Source organism: Sphaerodactylus townsendi, linkage group LG09, assembly GCF_021028975.2.
Source record: "Sphaerodactylus townsendi isolate TG3544 linkage group LG09, MPM_Stown_v2.3, whole genome shotgun sequence".
In the NCBI taxonomy this organism is placed as follows: domain Eukaryota; kingdom Metazoa; phylum Chordata; class Lepidosauria; order Squamata; family Sphaerodactylidae; genus Sphaerodactylus; species Sphaerodactylus townsendi.
In genome coordinates, this window is record NC_059433.1 from 33,491,526 (window position 1) to 33,506,342 (window position 14,817).

The 14,817-nt window shown below is 41.2% G+C and overlaps 1 protein-coding gene across 1 annotated transcript in view; it reads right to left on the bottom strand.

Annotated features, from left to right (window-relative positions):
- Positions 1–1,040: 1,040 nt before the first annotated feature.
- The window catches only part of LG09H18orf63 (linkage group 09 C18orf63 homolog), a 31,941-nt gene continuing 18,164 nt past the window's right edge, over positions 1,041–14,817 (bottom strand). Inside the window, exons 7-17 of the mRNA XM_048508079.1 lie at positions 14,306–14,382; positions 13,349–13,458; positions 12,425–12,521; positions 12,167–12,237; positions 11,556–11,561; positions 9,896–10,079; positions 8,774–8,852; positions 7,799–8,670; positions 5,549–5,668; positions 4,990–5,090; positions 1,041–1,635 (exon numbers count right to left, since the gene is read on the bottom strand). Of these exons, the coding sequence (XP_048364036.1) occupies positions 5,040–5,090; positions 5,549–5,668; positions 7,799–8,670; positions 8,774–8,852; positions 9,896–10,079; positions 11,556–11,561; positions 12,167–12,237; positions 12,425–12,521; positions 13,349–13,458; positions 14,306–14,382 (1,667 nt within the window). The 3' untranslated portion in view covers positions 1,041–1,635; positions 4,990–5,039. The remainder of the gene's footprint in view (positions 1,636–4,989; positions 5,091–5,548; positions 5,669–7,798; positions 8,671–8,773; positions 8,853–9,895; positions 10,080–11,555; positions 11,562–12,166; positions 12,238–12,424; positions 12,522–13,348; positions 13,459–14,305; positions 14,383–14,817) is intronic.

Sequence of the window (14,817 nt, forward strand, 5' to 3'; positions counted from 1 at the left end):
AATTAGTCTGTTACCTGGAATTGAGACTGTTCACACTTTTTGTGATAGTAAGATTGCAGTCATTAATTTTCAGCTATCTACAACACTAAATTTAAGATTGCAGTCATTAATTTTCAGCTATCTACAACACTAAATTAACATCACAGGGGACTCATTGGTTGGTTGGTTGTATTCGAAACTGTCCCATATAATATCATGGAAATCACATATTGATACAACTCAATGGTGACAGAGGCCCTTTCCACACATGAATAATGCACACAGAATAATGCACTTTCAATCCACTTTCAATGCACTATGCAGCTGGATTTTACTGCGTGGAATAGGAAAATCCACTTGCAAACAATTGTGAAAGTGGAATGAAAGTGCATTATTCTGCATGTGTGGAAGGGATCAGAGCTCCTTATATCTACTGTGAATGGACTAATGATCAAGCCCTCTGGAATGCAGATATCATGGGCTAGTTTCCTAATGGACAGCACCCAACATGAAAGCAACTGGCTAACTTGTCATTGTGCAGAAACAGCCACAGAAAGCACACCACTATATAAACTAATTATGTGATATGACTGTCCTGTGAAGGAACTGATTAAGTGTGGACACCAAAATAATTTCAGTACCTCTAAACCTTGGCCTCATATGTCACAGCCTACAGCACTGACATTGTGCTCTATTTTAGATAGAAAAAGTAGCAGCAATTCTCTTCAACAAGCATTCTGCCATTAATCTACTCCCGCTCTCAGAAATCTTTTTTGGCCAGATTAAAAAAAACCAAACCCTTGTAAGAGGTCTTCTGCTTAAGGGGGTGGGGCTTTTCAGCTTCCCATTCTAGCAGCACTATCTGTGCTGTTTGAAAAGCTTTGATAGTATTGGGGGCCTTTCTGGACAACAACTTATGAGGTGAAAGGAGTTGGCAAAAGGGCAGCCACCAGCAGAAAATATAGCTCCTCCTCTGTATGCATCCTGAAGTGTTTCCCACTTGTATACAGGGGGGTTCTGAGAATGAACCATAAAGATATGATGCTATATTTACTCTTTATACATACATAAGCCTTTATTGGCATAATCAGAAGCAAATACATAGATAGATATTCTGTTCATTAAACAACATAATAAAGCATGTAAAATTAAAACATTTAAAATATTATTTTAAAATACCCCCCCTCAGTTTGTTGGATTTATGTTCGCCCTAACAAGCTCAATAAAACCTAGTTACACATAAAAGTTATATGTGACACTGAAGTAAAGAAAACTGCTGTGCAGGAACTCTTTCCGCTTTTTCAGAGGAAATGCAATTACATCTTACAACTGAAAAGTCAATTCAGCTGACTGTTCTGTAACTTCTAGAGAAACATATTTCAATTTTTAGACAATCACATGACTGTGGAAAATAAACACTAAAAATATGTTTTCTCAGTCTTGATATCTTTTGCATTATATTTTGTTCAGGATTGGAGCATTTTGCCAATACTGTAAAGCTAAGCCAACAAATTTGCTTGCTCAAGAGAAAAATAATCAAAAATTGATTGCAACTATCAGAATCCAAACAACCAACATTTCTGTGGATACAGAAAAACATTTGCTGTTCATAAGATGAGCCAAAACCATCGATATCCTCTGCATTTTTTTCGGTGCCTGAAACAAAAACCATCACAAACACATGGTTTGGAAACTATTTCTCATATGTCTAGGATTGCGTGTTGCATAAGGCAGGGGGCAATTTGATGCCGCTATTGCTCAAGAAGGCTGAAGATCATGAGGGCAGGTAGACTGTCCCAATTCCCTGCCCACCCTTTTTTTGGTGCTTTGCAATACTGCATTAATGTGATATTTTGTTTGTGTCACAGCAATGTGTAGGTGGTTTGGGTTTCAGGTCAGATCCATTTTGGGGGAGAGGAGGAATCTGTGTGCCTGTGCCTGGTGTGGAGAGCCCCATAAGGGGACTTGGGAGTGGGACCATTAGTGATATGCCCAGCTTGGGGACTATGGGCCAGTCCTCACCCTCAGGTGCCAAGGGAACCATGAAATGGCTTGTGCTTAATAGCAGCAACCGAATCACCGGGGACAGCCATTGCAGCTGTGGTGAGCAAAGGAGGCAAAGGGGTTGCTTGCAAAAGCAATGCTGGCCAGCATGCTGCAGGAGGGTTGCAATGATTGGCTCCAGGCCTTAAAAGGCGGGAGGAGCCTAAGTATAAAAGGGTGCCACACCCAGAGATTGTCCTTCTTGGCGGCGAGACTCGGAAAGGCGTGGCCCACCCTCCCTCCCTATATTACAAAGATTGTCATTTGCTTACTTTGTCGCAGCCCAGCGGGTTGGCAACGGGTGTCGCAACATCTGGGGAGAAACCGAGCCAGCCGGCCGGTTCTCCCATGCTTGTGCCCTGCGGAAGGGCCGGGGGGTGTGGCGGGCCGGTAGGCAAGCCAGTAGGCTTAGCCGGTGCGCGACACCCCATGGAGTGGGGTTGGGTCGGGTTAGGGTTAGGGTAGGCTTAGCCGGTGCCCGACACCCCAGCAAGCTTGGGGAGGATGGTGGGTTGGTAGGCGGCCGGTAGGCTTAGCCGGTGCCCGCCTCCTCAGCAGCAGCAGAAAGGGTTGAAGCCGGGGGTTCGCCCTTGGGGCTCCCGCTTCCTGCAGGTGGCCCCAATGGAGATTGGGGATCGCTTGATGTTGCGACCCATCTGCTGCCCAGCTTCTCTGTAAATAGTTATGTTATTATATATTAATAAATTGGGCTGCGGCCCAATCCATTTTCCAAGCCTGTCGTTGTAGTGTCTTCATTTGCCGGAGAAGGGTCTCACCATCTGCACGCAATATGGAATCTCAGGACTTGTCATCCCATGTTGCTGCCCCAGCAGATTGGCAGGTGCCATCAGTCAAGTTGCTTGATGCTGCATCCATGTCCTATGCTGTGCTAATACTCTTATGGTTGTGTTCAGTAAATGCTGGGGCCTGTCTGCTCGGCATTCATGTTGTTTGATTTGTTAGCTTCCTAGAGGCCTTGCTCCCCCCGCCCCGGGACTACAAGAACATTCAAGCCACCTTCAATTATCAGCAAAAACAAGTTTACGTCTTAAGTTCCTCCAGTTTCAGCAAAGCTTACTCTCAAGTATACATGCATAGGACTGTATCCCTAAAGACTGCTATAAATATGTAGAACCTACATCTTAGGTTGTTTTCCATATAACTTATTTCCTGCACAGAAGTAACTACATGATAGGAAAAGCAGGTATACTGTAATTCTGACGTTCAGTGCAAAGCCACAATGGGTTGCAATTAACATACTTAGTAAGAGAAATGAAATATTTGTACTGCATTTCCCAAATGATGGTTTGCACCAACTACATGGAAATTATTTCTGTAAGTAATAAACTATGTTTTAAAACATATAGGCTGATTATGCATGGAATACTTACCTTGGAACTCTTCAGGGTACAGTGGGTTTTTAGCGGGGTCACCTCGTGTTTCTCTGCTTACACACAAGGAAACACCCACCCAGCTTTTCTGCAGAGAATACTCCTGGCCCTGGTTCACCCATCAACTTATTCTTAAAGGCACAGATCTTAAAGGCATTTATTCTTAAAGGCACAATAGCCAAAATTGGTGACTTATAGTTTAACCTATACTTTTATCGATATCACTGTTCCAAAAATAATCCCCCGCAAAGCCAATCCCTGGAACACACCCTGCCAAAAAAGGGGACATCATGCTATATACAATCTTCTCTCTCTTCCTCTCTCCTCACCGCACTTTTTCTACTGCTGCTGCTGTAGGAGGGCAACGAGGTTTATTTCCAAACGCTTTCTGTTCTTTTTATGTTGATATTTCAATATATCAGCTTGAGAAGGTAAAAGTTGGTGTGTTTTGGCTAAGAACATGTGAGTGAGCTTCTTTTCTGTGACTTTTCTGTGGTCCGGCAACATGAAAGGGGAGGGCAAGGGAGAAGGCATGCAGTGCAAGTGAGTGGGAAGGGTGAAGGTAGGTAGGTTGGCTCTGAGTGGAGAAAAGATTTCCAGGGTAAAGCTGTGCTCCCTGGCAAATTTGCCTGCTCTGGCGGTGAAGCAAAATTAAAATTATGCTACAAGTGGTCTCGCTTGCTGTGGAGAGAATGGAAAGTGGAAGCGGAGGTTTAGGAAATATGTCTGTACAAGAAAGCTTGCTGTGACAGACATTCACCCCTGTCAGAATGTGTGTAAGAGGGGATGGGTTGTTACTGGGATGCTTTGCAATGCCAAGCTTTGTCTGCTATTTTGCTACGTTTCTCTCCTGCAGCTGCATTATCTCTAACCTTGGGATGGAAGAACTGTTTCAGTGAATCTTGTTCAGTTTTGTTTCACACATTTGGGGTGGGGGGACACTGATGAATATTATCAAACTGTTCTGAGCTGATGCCTCAGAACAGGCTTCTGCCTTTCACCTGACATTAGCAATAACAACTTTGAACTTTCAAATGCTTCATTGTCTATGCAGGGGAGTTCTGACAACCCCCACCATGCAGCAGGCACCTTGTGCATAATTGGCCATAAATTCACTCTGATCCTGCATACAAAACACAGGAATTTTAATGCATGCACGCAACTCCATGCTCATAATATTTTTTTGATTCATTTCAATGGGAGGAAAAAAGCAGCATATGAATTCCTTTGTATGCACAGACTGCATCACATAATTCAAGCAAGTACAGATACCTGAATGCACACAAGGGGATCAGGCTGCAATCCTAGGAACACTGTCTTAGAATCAAGCCCCACTGAATAAGGTTGGACCTACTTCTGTAAATTTGCTTAGGCTTGGTCCCTCACTTTTGCATCTGTGTGCATTTGGAATGAGAGACAGGCATTTGGTTCTCCCTATAACAAGGAAATTTCACTGATTGGTTATGGTAAGTTCAGTTATTTCACAAAATCCCATTTGAGAAATGTGTTGAAGTTCTCTTGCTCTAATTGAAAAAGAAAAAAGAAAACCCTTTCGTAAAGCAGTACTGGTACTCACATTCCTTTTTTTCTTCCTCTTCTAAGGCCTTATTTTAGATTGCAGGTTTACTAGTTCTTTGTTTCTTGGATTAAAACATTAATGATAATTACTTTTACATTTAAGAGAATTGAAGCATTTTCTTCCGAGTACCACTGAGCCAGCAGCTACACAAACAAATATAATTCCTGCCTATTACATATTTTTATGTTCATGTGGCGATACATAAAGCATATCTGCATCCATTAACTAATTAGCAAAATATCTGAGATTCCCTTCAAAATGTTATAACAAACAGCAGCCAATATATTTTAAGCAACAGTATGGAAGTGGTTTTCTACAAGGAAAAGGAAACATTTTAGTCATAATTACAAGATAATGGTTATAATAGGAAAAGGAATATGAAACTGGCATTGAGTGCAAACAATACTGAAACAAGTTAATTACAATATGAATCAAATTTATAGAAAGTTTTCTGGATATGACTCTTGCCTTAAGGAGCTTTATTTTTCAGTAAATTCAGAAAATGTTTTCTTACTCTCATATTCTTATTAATATTTTTAAAGATGCTATTACTAACCTTTATCTGGTGGTTTCTGCCAGTTTGGTCTGATGCAGATGTCAAGTGGATTTCAGCTGTTGAATACATCTGGCTCAGATTTACATCTTCACAACATAATGACTCATTTGTCTTTAGAGCCTCAAAATGAAAAAACAAACAAACCAGCCACTCGTTTACAATTTCATATTATTGTAAGGATTTTAGAAATTGGACTTATTCTCGGGTAACTGATAATTGCAGAACATGTCTTTATTTTGACATGAAGTCAATGGCAAATCTGCAATGGGGTGGGGCAAGTTGGGGCAGAAAATCGCCCCCAGACCTCCCTCCCCGGGGGTGGGGTGGGGCTTGGGCAGATTGAGGTGGAGCATGGGTGGGGTGGGGTCAGGGCAGGGGGTGCACGTGAGCAGGTCGTGCACCAGGCGTGGTTCCCTCTCCCTCCATCCCTGCATGAAGTATGACTGTAAAGTGTAGCTGGGTTCATAGCTCTGTAATTCCATAATGTTAGCAATTCAATGATATCCTCATCCCTCTTCCTCTTGTCTTCTTATACAGCTGGACCAGATGTCGATATGGAGCAAAAGTATAGCCAAAGGTCCTTGCTAAAGAAGTGTTATAAACTACAGCAAAGTGGAGGTCAGGAAGCAACAGGAAATGCTGAGTCTGGGGGCAAAACAAGGTTGCCATCTGTGGGTTAGGTAACTCCTGGAGATTTGGAGATGGAGCTTGGGGAGGGCAGGAGCTTCAGCAGGCTATAAATGCCATAGACCAGTGGTGTCAAACTCGCGGCCCTCCAGATGTTATGGACTACAGTTCCCATCATCCCCTGCCAGCTGGCAGGGGATGATGGGAACTGTAGTCCATAATATCTGGAGGGCCGTGAGTTTGACACCTATGCCATAGACTCTGTCCTCCAAAGCAGCTATTTTCCCCAAGGGAACTCTATAGTCTGGAGACTCTGGGACATCTCCAATCCCCACCTGAAGTTTGGCAACCCTAGGGCAAAAAAGTAAGGAGATTAGGAACTGGGAAAGTAAAAAGATGGTTATTTCCCAAATACATGTCCAGAATTGGCCCTGAAACCTGTAAAGTTTTGAGTTACACTGACCTCTTCACTGAACATTTGTTGTACCATTTAAGCTACATTTCTGTAAAAACAAATTGTATGTTTGACAATGCATTCCCTCTCCTTAAAAGGAACCATACAAAGATCAAATCAGTAGCTACACTGCTTTTACCATTTAAAAAAACCAACAAAATGCAACCTGCTGCTAATAGAATACTACTGAAATCAATAGGATAGCTTCACTCATTTAACTGATTGTCCTTGTCAGTCTAGATCTAAGAAAAGAATAAATATGTCTAATTATATAGCCTACTTTTCCTTCTAGAAGTTCAGATAGGATCACAATTATGCTTACAGCAATCTTCTAATCAGGCTGAGACCTGCTTTGCATTAGCAAAGCAATACCAGTGCATGTTCTCAGACAGTTATCTGAGGAAATGTATTTATGAGGCTTGCCATAGGCCAGTGGTGGCGAACCTATGGCACGGGTGCCAGAGGTGGCACTCAGAGCCCTTTCTGTGGGCACACGCAGAGTGCCCCCCCTACATCTAGGCTGGCCTGGGCCGCTGGGCTCGATTATTAGCATTAAACCTAATACCTAGTTTTGGGAAAGCAGTGTAGGTAACCCTATTAAGCACTGTTAAACCCCACTGATTTACATGGGAAGAACTAAAGCGCAATCCTTTATCTGGGAGTAAGCTCGGTTGCTGGCCATGGGGCTTGCTTCTGAGTAAACCCTCCTAGGGTTGTGATTCACCCGTTGGAAGAGTTGCATGCTTGCTTCAAAGCAAATCCACTGACTACCACCAAGCTTACTCCTAAGTAACGCACGCCTTGGAGCCAATTGTTTTTTCTAAACTAAAACCTCAGTATTCAGGTTAATTTGCTGTGTTGGCACTTTGCGATTAATAAGTGGGTTTTGGTTTGCAATTTGGGCACTCGGTCTCGAAAAGGTTCGCCATCACTGCCATAGGCTCATCAGCTTGTCTTTTTTCTACAAGCCATATTACTCATATAGAGTCTTGCCAATCAAGTAGTTCCCATGGGAAATGAATATAATTGTCAGAAACTGATGGCTGAGAGTGAATGGCATAATCAATACACAAGAAATATTTTCATTTTTCAGGTTTGTACTCAAATTTTGTATGCATTAGCAGCAAGGAAAACTGCTTTGCGAATATGCTCCAACATTATTACTTTACCTGCAGGTTGTTAAACTGCAATTGATGACTGGTTATGTTAAGGATATCTTGATTTGATGGTCTTAATAATTCTTTTTGAGCAGCTGCTTTTGTGGTCTTACTGTACACTGAATTGCTTAATCTGTATGCATTTGTTTTTTCTTCGACTGGACTTTGTTTCTGAAATATTTTGGAATTTGTCACTTCCACATATGATCCAGATATGTCAAGAAGGGGTTTCTTTGATCTAGGATTTGGGATACTCTGACTTGAAGTTTTTCTATCCCCTTTGTTACTGGAGCTGAGATTTTCAGGTTTGTGCAAATGTTGTTGGATAACTGATGTGTGATGCATTGATCTGTCAACACTGGATTGCAAAAACTTCACCTTTCTGGATTTGATTTCACTTGAATTCCTCTCTAAACCTGCTCTATTAGCAGAAGCACAATTTGACACCTGTCCATTGTTTTCATTTTTCTCTTTTAGTGCACATTTTATATTTGCTTGCCCAATCTGTGCCTGAAGAAAACTTCTGTTGGTAATATTTTTAAATGATGAATTATGGAACGATTTGTTAACTTGATCTTCGCTAGGCTTGAATGCAGTCAATTTGGCAGCTGTCTTAGTTTGCATTACTTTTGGAGAATATTGTAGAATGGTGAGATTTTTCTTTCCAGGAAAAGCTTTTGTGGTTTGCCTATCTATCTGCAACAGCTTTCCTTTGAAAATTGGAATTATTCTGGTGGCATCTTTTTTTAGAGAATCTGAAAATAAATGCTTCAACATTTTAAAAGACTCCGTTGAGTGATGTGGTTGTGCAGGTTCATCTGAAGTTTTCCACTGCTTTCTACTGTGGGATTTTCTTTCCATTACTCCTGTAGTTGCATCTTCTGCTGATAAATGGGAGAGGAGAGAAAATGTCTGTTTTTAGCTGTTAGACTTTAAGCTCCATCTTGTGGCTAGCTTTTGTAGCACATGCTGAAGGACCAAGCATACCTTTGGGGGGAATTTCTTGAATCAAAGTTATCTTGCAAGTCCTTTTTCCAGTGAGATTAGCTGGCTTAGAATTCACTTTCTAAAATACAAGAAACCAAACATTATAACATGAATTATATAGGTAACTTAACTATTTTGCATAAAGTGCATGTTTATGCATGGAATGTGAAATTTTTCAATGGTTACTTTCAGAATGTAACCAATGCAATGTGTAAAATAATTTGCAACTATCATTTTGCCAGCTCTGAGTCTGACAGAAAACACTGTAACCTCCCCATGGGAATGTAACCTGGCACACTGCTAGCTCCAGGAGAATAGTAAAATTTGAGACAAACCTGTCAATGATAGTCTAAATCAGTGATGGTGAACCTTTTAGAGACTGAGTGCCAGGGGCGGAGCAAGGGGAAACTGCACCTGGGTCATGCGTGCACCTTGTGCTCCTGCCACACCCCTGACCTGCCCTGGAATGCCCCCCGGAATGTCCCAAAACACCCACGCCTCGCCCCCGGAACACCCTTGACACCCCCCCCCGCAGGGGTGTGTGTCCAGTGCGTCACACACCCCTCACCCCCTTGGTGCTATGCCACTGCCAAGTGCCCAAACTGGGGCGACAGTGCCCACAAAGAGGGCTCTGAGTGCCACCTCTGGCACCCATGCCATAGGTTCGCCACCACTGGCCTAAACTAAATGATGGCAGCAGTATTCCTCCTTCTTATAAGTCCCAGGGTCTGCCAGTTATCCCTATATTTCATTGCATAATTTATGCTCATACAAGAACAATCCTTTAGTGAAAAGGAATATTGGAATGACTTATGTTGGAGTGACATATAACTTTTTTGTGAGCCACCATAACTTGCCCCGCTCACTACCCAGTTCAAACAGAAAGTAACTTCCAAGGCATCACTAAATCCCTCCAGTGCTCCTAGAAATTGCCAGCTGAGGGTTGGCATCTCTAACTGCTGCCTTCCTCAGGGCTGTGCCTCTGATCTACTCCTTCTCCCCCCAGTGTACGATGCCCAGGGCTGTGACAGTGCCAGAGTGGAAAAACCCAAAGTAATTAACAGTTCTCAAGTCCCATCAATTCTGTTCCCATAAATGGAAACATTTAATTTTTTTAATTACCTGTACAGATGACTGCGTAAGATCGTGGGTGGCATATAATGCTTTGCTTGTCATCTTAAGAGGAAAGCCACATGCATGAGGAAATATAGTCTTCAGATCAGCAAGAAAAGCATTCAAAGCCCCTTCTAAATCTATTCTAGGAAAATACTGCACAGGCTGACTTCTGATGCAACTTAAAGGGTATCTGAGTTGGTGTTAAGAATTGAAGTTAGTTACCTGAGCAACATACATGTATAGGTTATAGACAGGGCAGAAGTATTAACTAGAAAGTTCTCTTCCAAAAGGTCTGCTGAAATGCAAAAAATACTCTTGCATTAGTTTAAATAAGTCTAGTACAGGAGTAATTGTGCTCGAAGTAATTACTGGTAGACAATTTCTTTTGCCCACTGTGCAGACTACAGTTTTCATTCAGAAAACATGCATGATGTCAGATGTCTTACTCCCAGCACCACTGAAGTCCAAAAAGGTTCTAGTAAAGCAGTGGTTCTAGATGGCTATTTAAACCAAGATGGTGCTTTCAACATAAATGTCCGAAACCTAAAACTGACTGAAAGTAACTTTCCAGTGCCGATTTGTTGTTAGATTAGGACAATTTGAACAAACATGTGACACGTCAAACAGAAATAGACTATGTTCTTCTGTTCATTATAAGACAAGTAGCTGTGTTGTAGGTAGGGCTACACATATATTGTGATTACACACACACAAAATAGAATATGTACTGAGCGCAAAATTCCGTTTCTAATATTGCCATCTTCCATTTATTTATTTTATCATTGCAAATTAGAAGATGAGTTGGTTGTTATGCCCTGGTTTTTCTTTACCTTTAAGGAATCTCAAAGTGGTTTACAATCACCTTCCTTTCTCTTCCTCACAAGACACCTTGTGAAGTAGGTGGGACTGAAAGAGTTCTGAAGGACTGTGACAAGTTTACCCAGCAGGCTTTATGTGGAAGATTAAAGAGTCAAACCTAGTTCTACAGATTAGTCTGCCACTCTTGACTAATCTTGACACCATGCTGGCTCTCAATTATCATTCCTTAAGCTTGTGTCCATTGGACACAAGCTTAAGGAATGATAATTGAGAGCCAGCGTGGTGTCAAGATTAGTGTGACATTGGCCACAGAAATCAAAAGGATGGCTGAACAGACTTTCTAATGGTTGGGACTACCCTTCCCAGTCATCAGCAAATCATTAATCATTAGAACATAATAAACAATGCAATAACCATTTCAAAATAAGCATGTTGACATTTGCAGGTTTTTATGGATAATCTGGATTGCCTGGGTATAGAATTCTGAATTCTTTGATGCTAAGTACCCACAGCCCTGGTTCTTTGTTTCTATGCTCATTCAAACATTTTGATTTACAACTATGACTCAAAGTTCCATCCAGAAGTGGGGGGCTGAATCTGCTGGTGGAAGGGGTGTGGGCTTCTGCCAGCAGAAATGCCCTCCCTGGGGCACTTATCCCAATGGAGGGATGAAACAGCTAGTGTGCAGTTGCTGTCAGCCACCTCATGGCACTGGGATGCAGTGTGGGATGCTGCCCCAATGTCCTGGCACCCCTGCTTCCGTTGCCGCAGCAGGGACTGTCCGGGGGGTCTTCCTCCTGACCATTCGCCAGTTTATGCTGGCAGTGGGGAAGCCGGACTTAGGCACGTAAATCTATTCAGTTCCATAGAGGCTTCTCAGTGGGGGAAGGCTGTTTTGATTCGTAAGCCTCCCCGCGCCACCGGGAAGCCTCTCTGGGAGTGGCAGGGTGGCATGATTGTACAGCCGCCGCTGCCCACCTCACTGCTTGGATGGGGCTCCTCACTGTCTATATTCACATTGCAACTAACCATTCTTTGTACTTAACGACAAATGGCCAGCAAGAAAGTTAACATTTTTGTTATGTTTCCAATAAAACTAATGGAGCTTAAAAATACTTAATTCTTATCAAGATCACACCCATAATCTATTTTGCCATAAAAGTACATATACACTTTTTTTTGCTGTCAAGTCACATCTGATTTCTGGCAACCCCTACTGGGCTTTTCAAGGAAAAGACATTCAGAGGTAGTTTGCCACAGCCTGCTTCTGTATTGTAATTCCAATATTTCTTTATGGTTTTCTGTTTAACTATTGGCGAATGTTTAGCTTCCAAGATCAGTCTAGAATGGGTTATCCAGGGCAGGGCACATCTGTACTTATTAAGGAGCTACTTTGGTTCTGAATGTAATCATAATAACAGTAAGCAAGAATTAAAAGTATGCAAAGGATATGTAAACAGTTGCTCCCCTATCATTTTGAAGTGAATGTTGCAGTATGCTGAGAGATCCTTAGGTAGTATATAGCCATACTGGAGAAAAATAAAAAAGAGGTCATATGTGAAATGGTATACAAGGATGCATGAATGTATGTGTGTGTGTGTGTCAGTATGTGTGGGTGTGTATGTATATGTGTATATATAGAGGTATGTATATTAAGAACTTTATTAGGCCTATATATGTCACACACACAAATGTATTTGTGATTGCATTGCTTACCAGATTTTCCCAGTGCAGCTGTATACTGCTGTATGATTGAAATGGAGACTCAGATGGAATTACATGGCTAATACTTATAATTTGACCCATTTTCATGCTGTACAGAGTAAGGAAAATATAGTAGAAAATTAGTTCCATCATGCTATTTAATGGTACAGCAAACAGAGTTATTTAGCAATGACTGTCAGCCGAAAAAAGAATCTTAATCTGGATAGTGAACAACTTGCCTGTTTATGAGGAAAAGGTTAGAAACTGAATGACCGCATTGTTTCAGTACTATGCCTTGTTTTATGGTACATGCACTACTTTTGCTTGCATGGTATTTCCTTTGATTCCCCCTCCCCCTTCTGTTGCAGGACCCCCTCCTGTTCTCAGGAGCAGGATTATAGGGAACTACAGTGCGAAGGGGGTGGTGCATTTGTGCTGCTGGATTTGTGATGCATAGGGTACAACCCTCTGAGCTCATCATTTTACAGAGAAAACTTATGTGCTATAAAACCTGGCCGTTTTCAGCCAATATTCCATGTAGAGAAAAAGAATCTTATAGCACAATTTATTTTAAAGGTTAAGTTTATATTATCATCTGTAGTTTGAATGAGGGAAAGCACATAAGTGGAATTGCTTTTCTTTAAAGGTAAATTGCAAAGGTGAAAAGTAATATATATGAAAAATATCCTTTGCTTTGAAGACATATTTTCAAAATGAAAGGTGAACATAACTTGTATTTACATACTGCTGTTCAAAATGGTTTGCTTTTTGGATTTGTATTAACATTAACAGAAGAAAGGATTCCACTTTGGCCAAGAACAACTTTTTGGTGAAGTTTTTATCACTAGTGATAAACTTATTAATAAACTTACTAATAGATATTGCAGAAGCATCTCAATACCATTTTTTGTAAAAAAAACCCAAATGACAACGTACCTTGGCAAAACATAGCACCAGTTACTTGAAATAGAATGACTTTTAATTACTGCATTCTTATCACTGTCAAATGTCTTTAAGATATTTGCTGAAATATTAAAATCTTCCAGCTGGGAAAAGAAATGAAAAGCGGTGATAACTTTTGAATAAAGATAAACAAATAAAGAAAAAAATGGTCACAGTGCTGCTGATGTGAGTCATAGCCCATTATTAAAAAAATAGTTTTAAAACTTCTGTAACATATCACGATAATATGCTTTTAAGTATGCAAAATGTGTTTGAAAGTGATATTGAACTATGTGAGGCTGTGTGAAATAAACAAATAAATAATAACTTTCTTGGCAAATATTAACCATTTTTAAGGATAAATTATTTCGTACCTAGAAACATTAGATTTGGAAAGTATATAATGCTTAACACATCACTGGTTTCAAACTGCTTCTTCATTTTCTGTACACAATTTTGTAATTTGTTCGCATAGGACAGTGATGGCGAACCTTTTCGAGACCGAGTGCCCAAATTGCAAGCCCAAACCCACTTATTTATCGCAAAGTGCCAACCCGGTAATCCTGCGTGCACCCCAAGTCCCACACGTACTGCTCTAGCATCTCCGCCTCCTCTGCCCCCACTTGGGCATCAGCCACCCAGAGCACAGGCACCTGCTCCGCCAGTGGAGTCCTCCCTGCTTGTTGGGGGTGTTGTGCCCACAGGTCCAGGCCAGCCTTGATATGTGTGTTGAGGAGGGGGGTGAACTCTGTGTGCGCGTGCCCACAGAGAGGGCTCTGAGTGCCACCTCTGGCACTCGTGCCATAGGTTCGCCACCACTGGCATAGGAGAATGACCCTCTGGGCACCTAGACACAATCAGCACTAGGTGGATGTACCAGCTCTTAAGAAACAAGGCACAGTAAGATGAAAGCAAATAATACTAGCTGGAAGAACTGAATTTTTCCTGTACCTTAGGTGGTGGTAGACGAATTGTGCAAACCTCAACACTTATGCAAATCTGAGTCTCAGATACATTCATGTCCATAACTGAAATAAAAATGGTCAAGCATATGTAATATTCTGGTTTTCAATATCAGTAGAGGCAAAACCATTATGCTTCACTGTAAATGAACTCACAAGCTAGTGATGTTCATTACAGCAATTTGACAAAGGTAAGAGGTCAAACATATCTCTATTGTAAACATCATTAATTTCTAAAAATACCATACAAACTTATTAGCCAGCTCTTAATACAAGGCTGTAAACTGGATCAAATAAAACAATGCTTTTAAGAAGACTACGATCCTTAAATTATATTCATTGGGTTTGGTTAGGATCACTATTCAATTCTGATGAGCCAACTGAACAAAATGTTATGTTAAGGGGTTTATGTTGGTGTAACATTACAATTGTGCTGGTGGTACACAGTGTTAGTGGAATTAATACAATAATGTAATATTGTCACAGCAAGTGATACTGAAA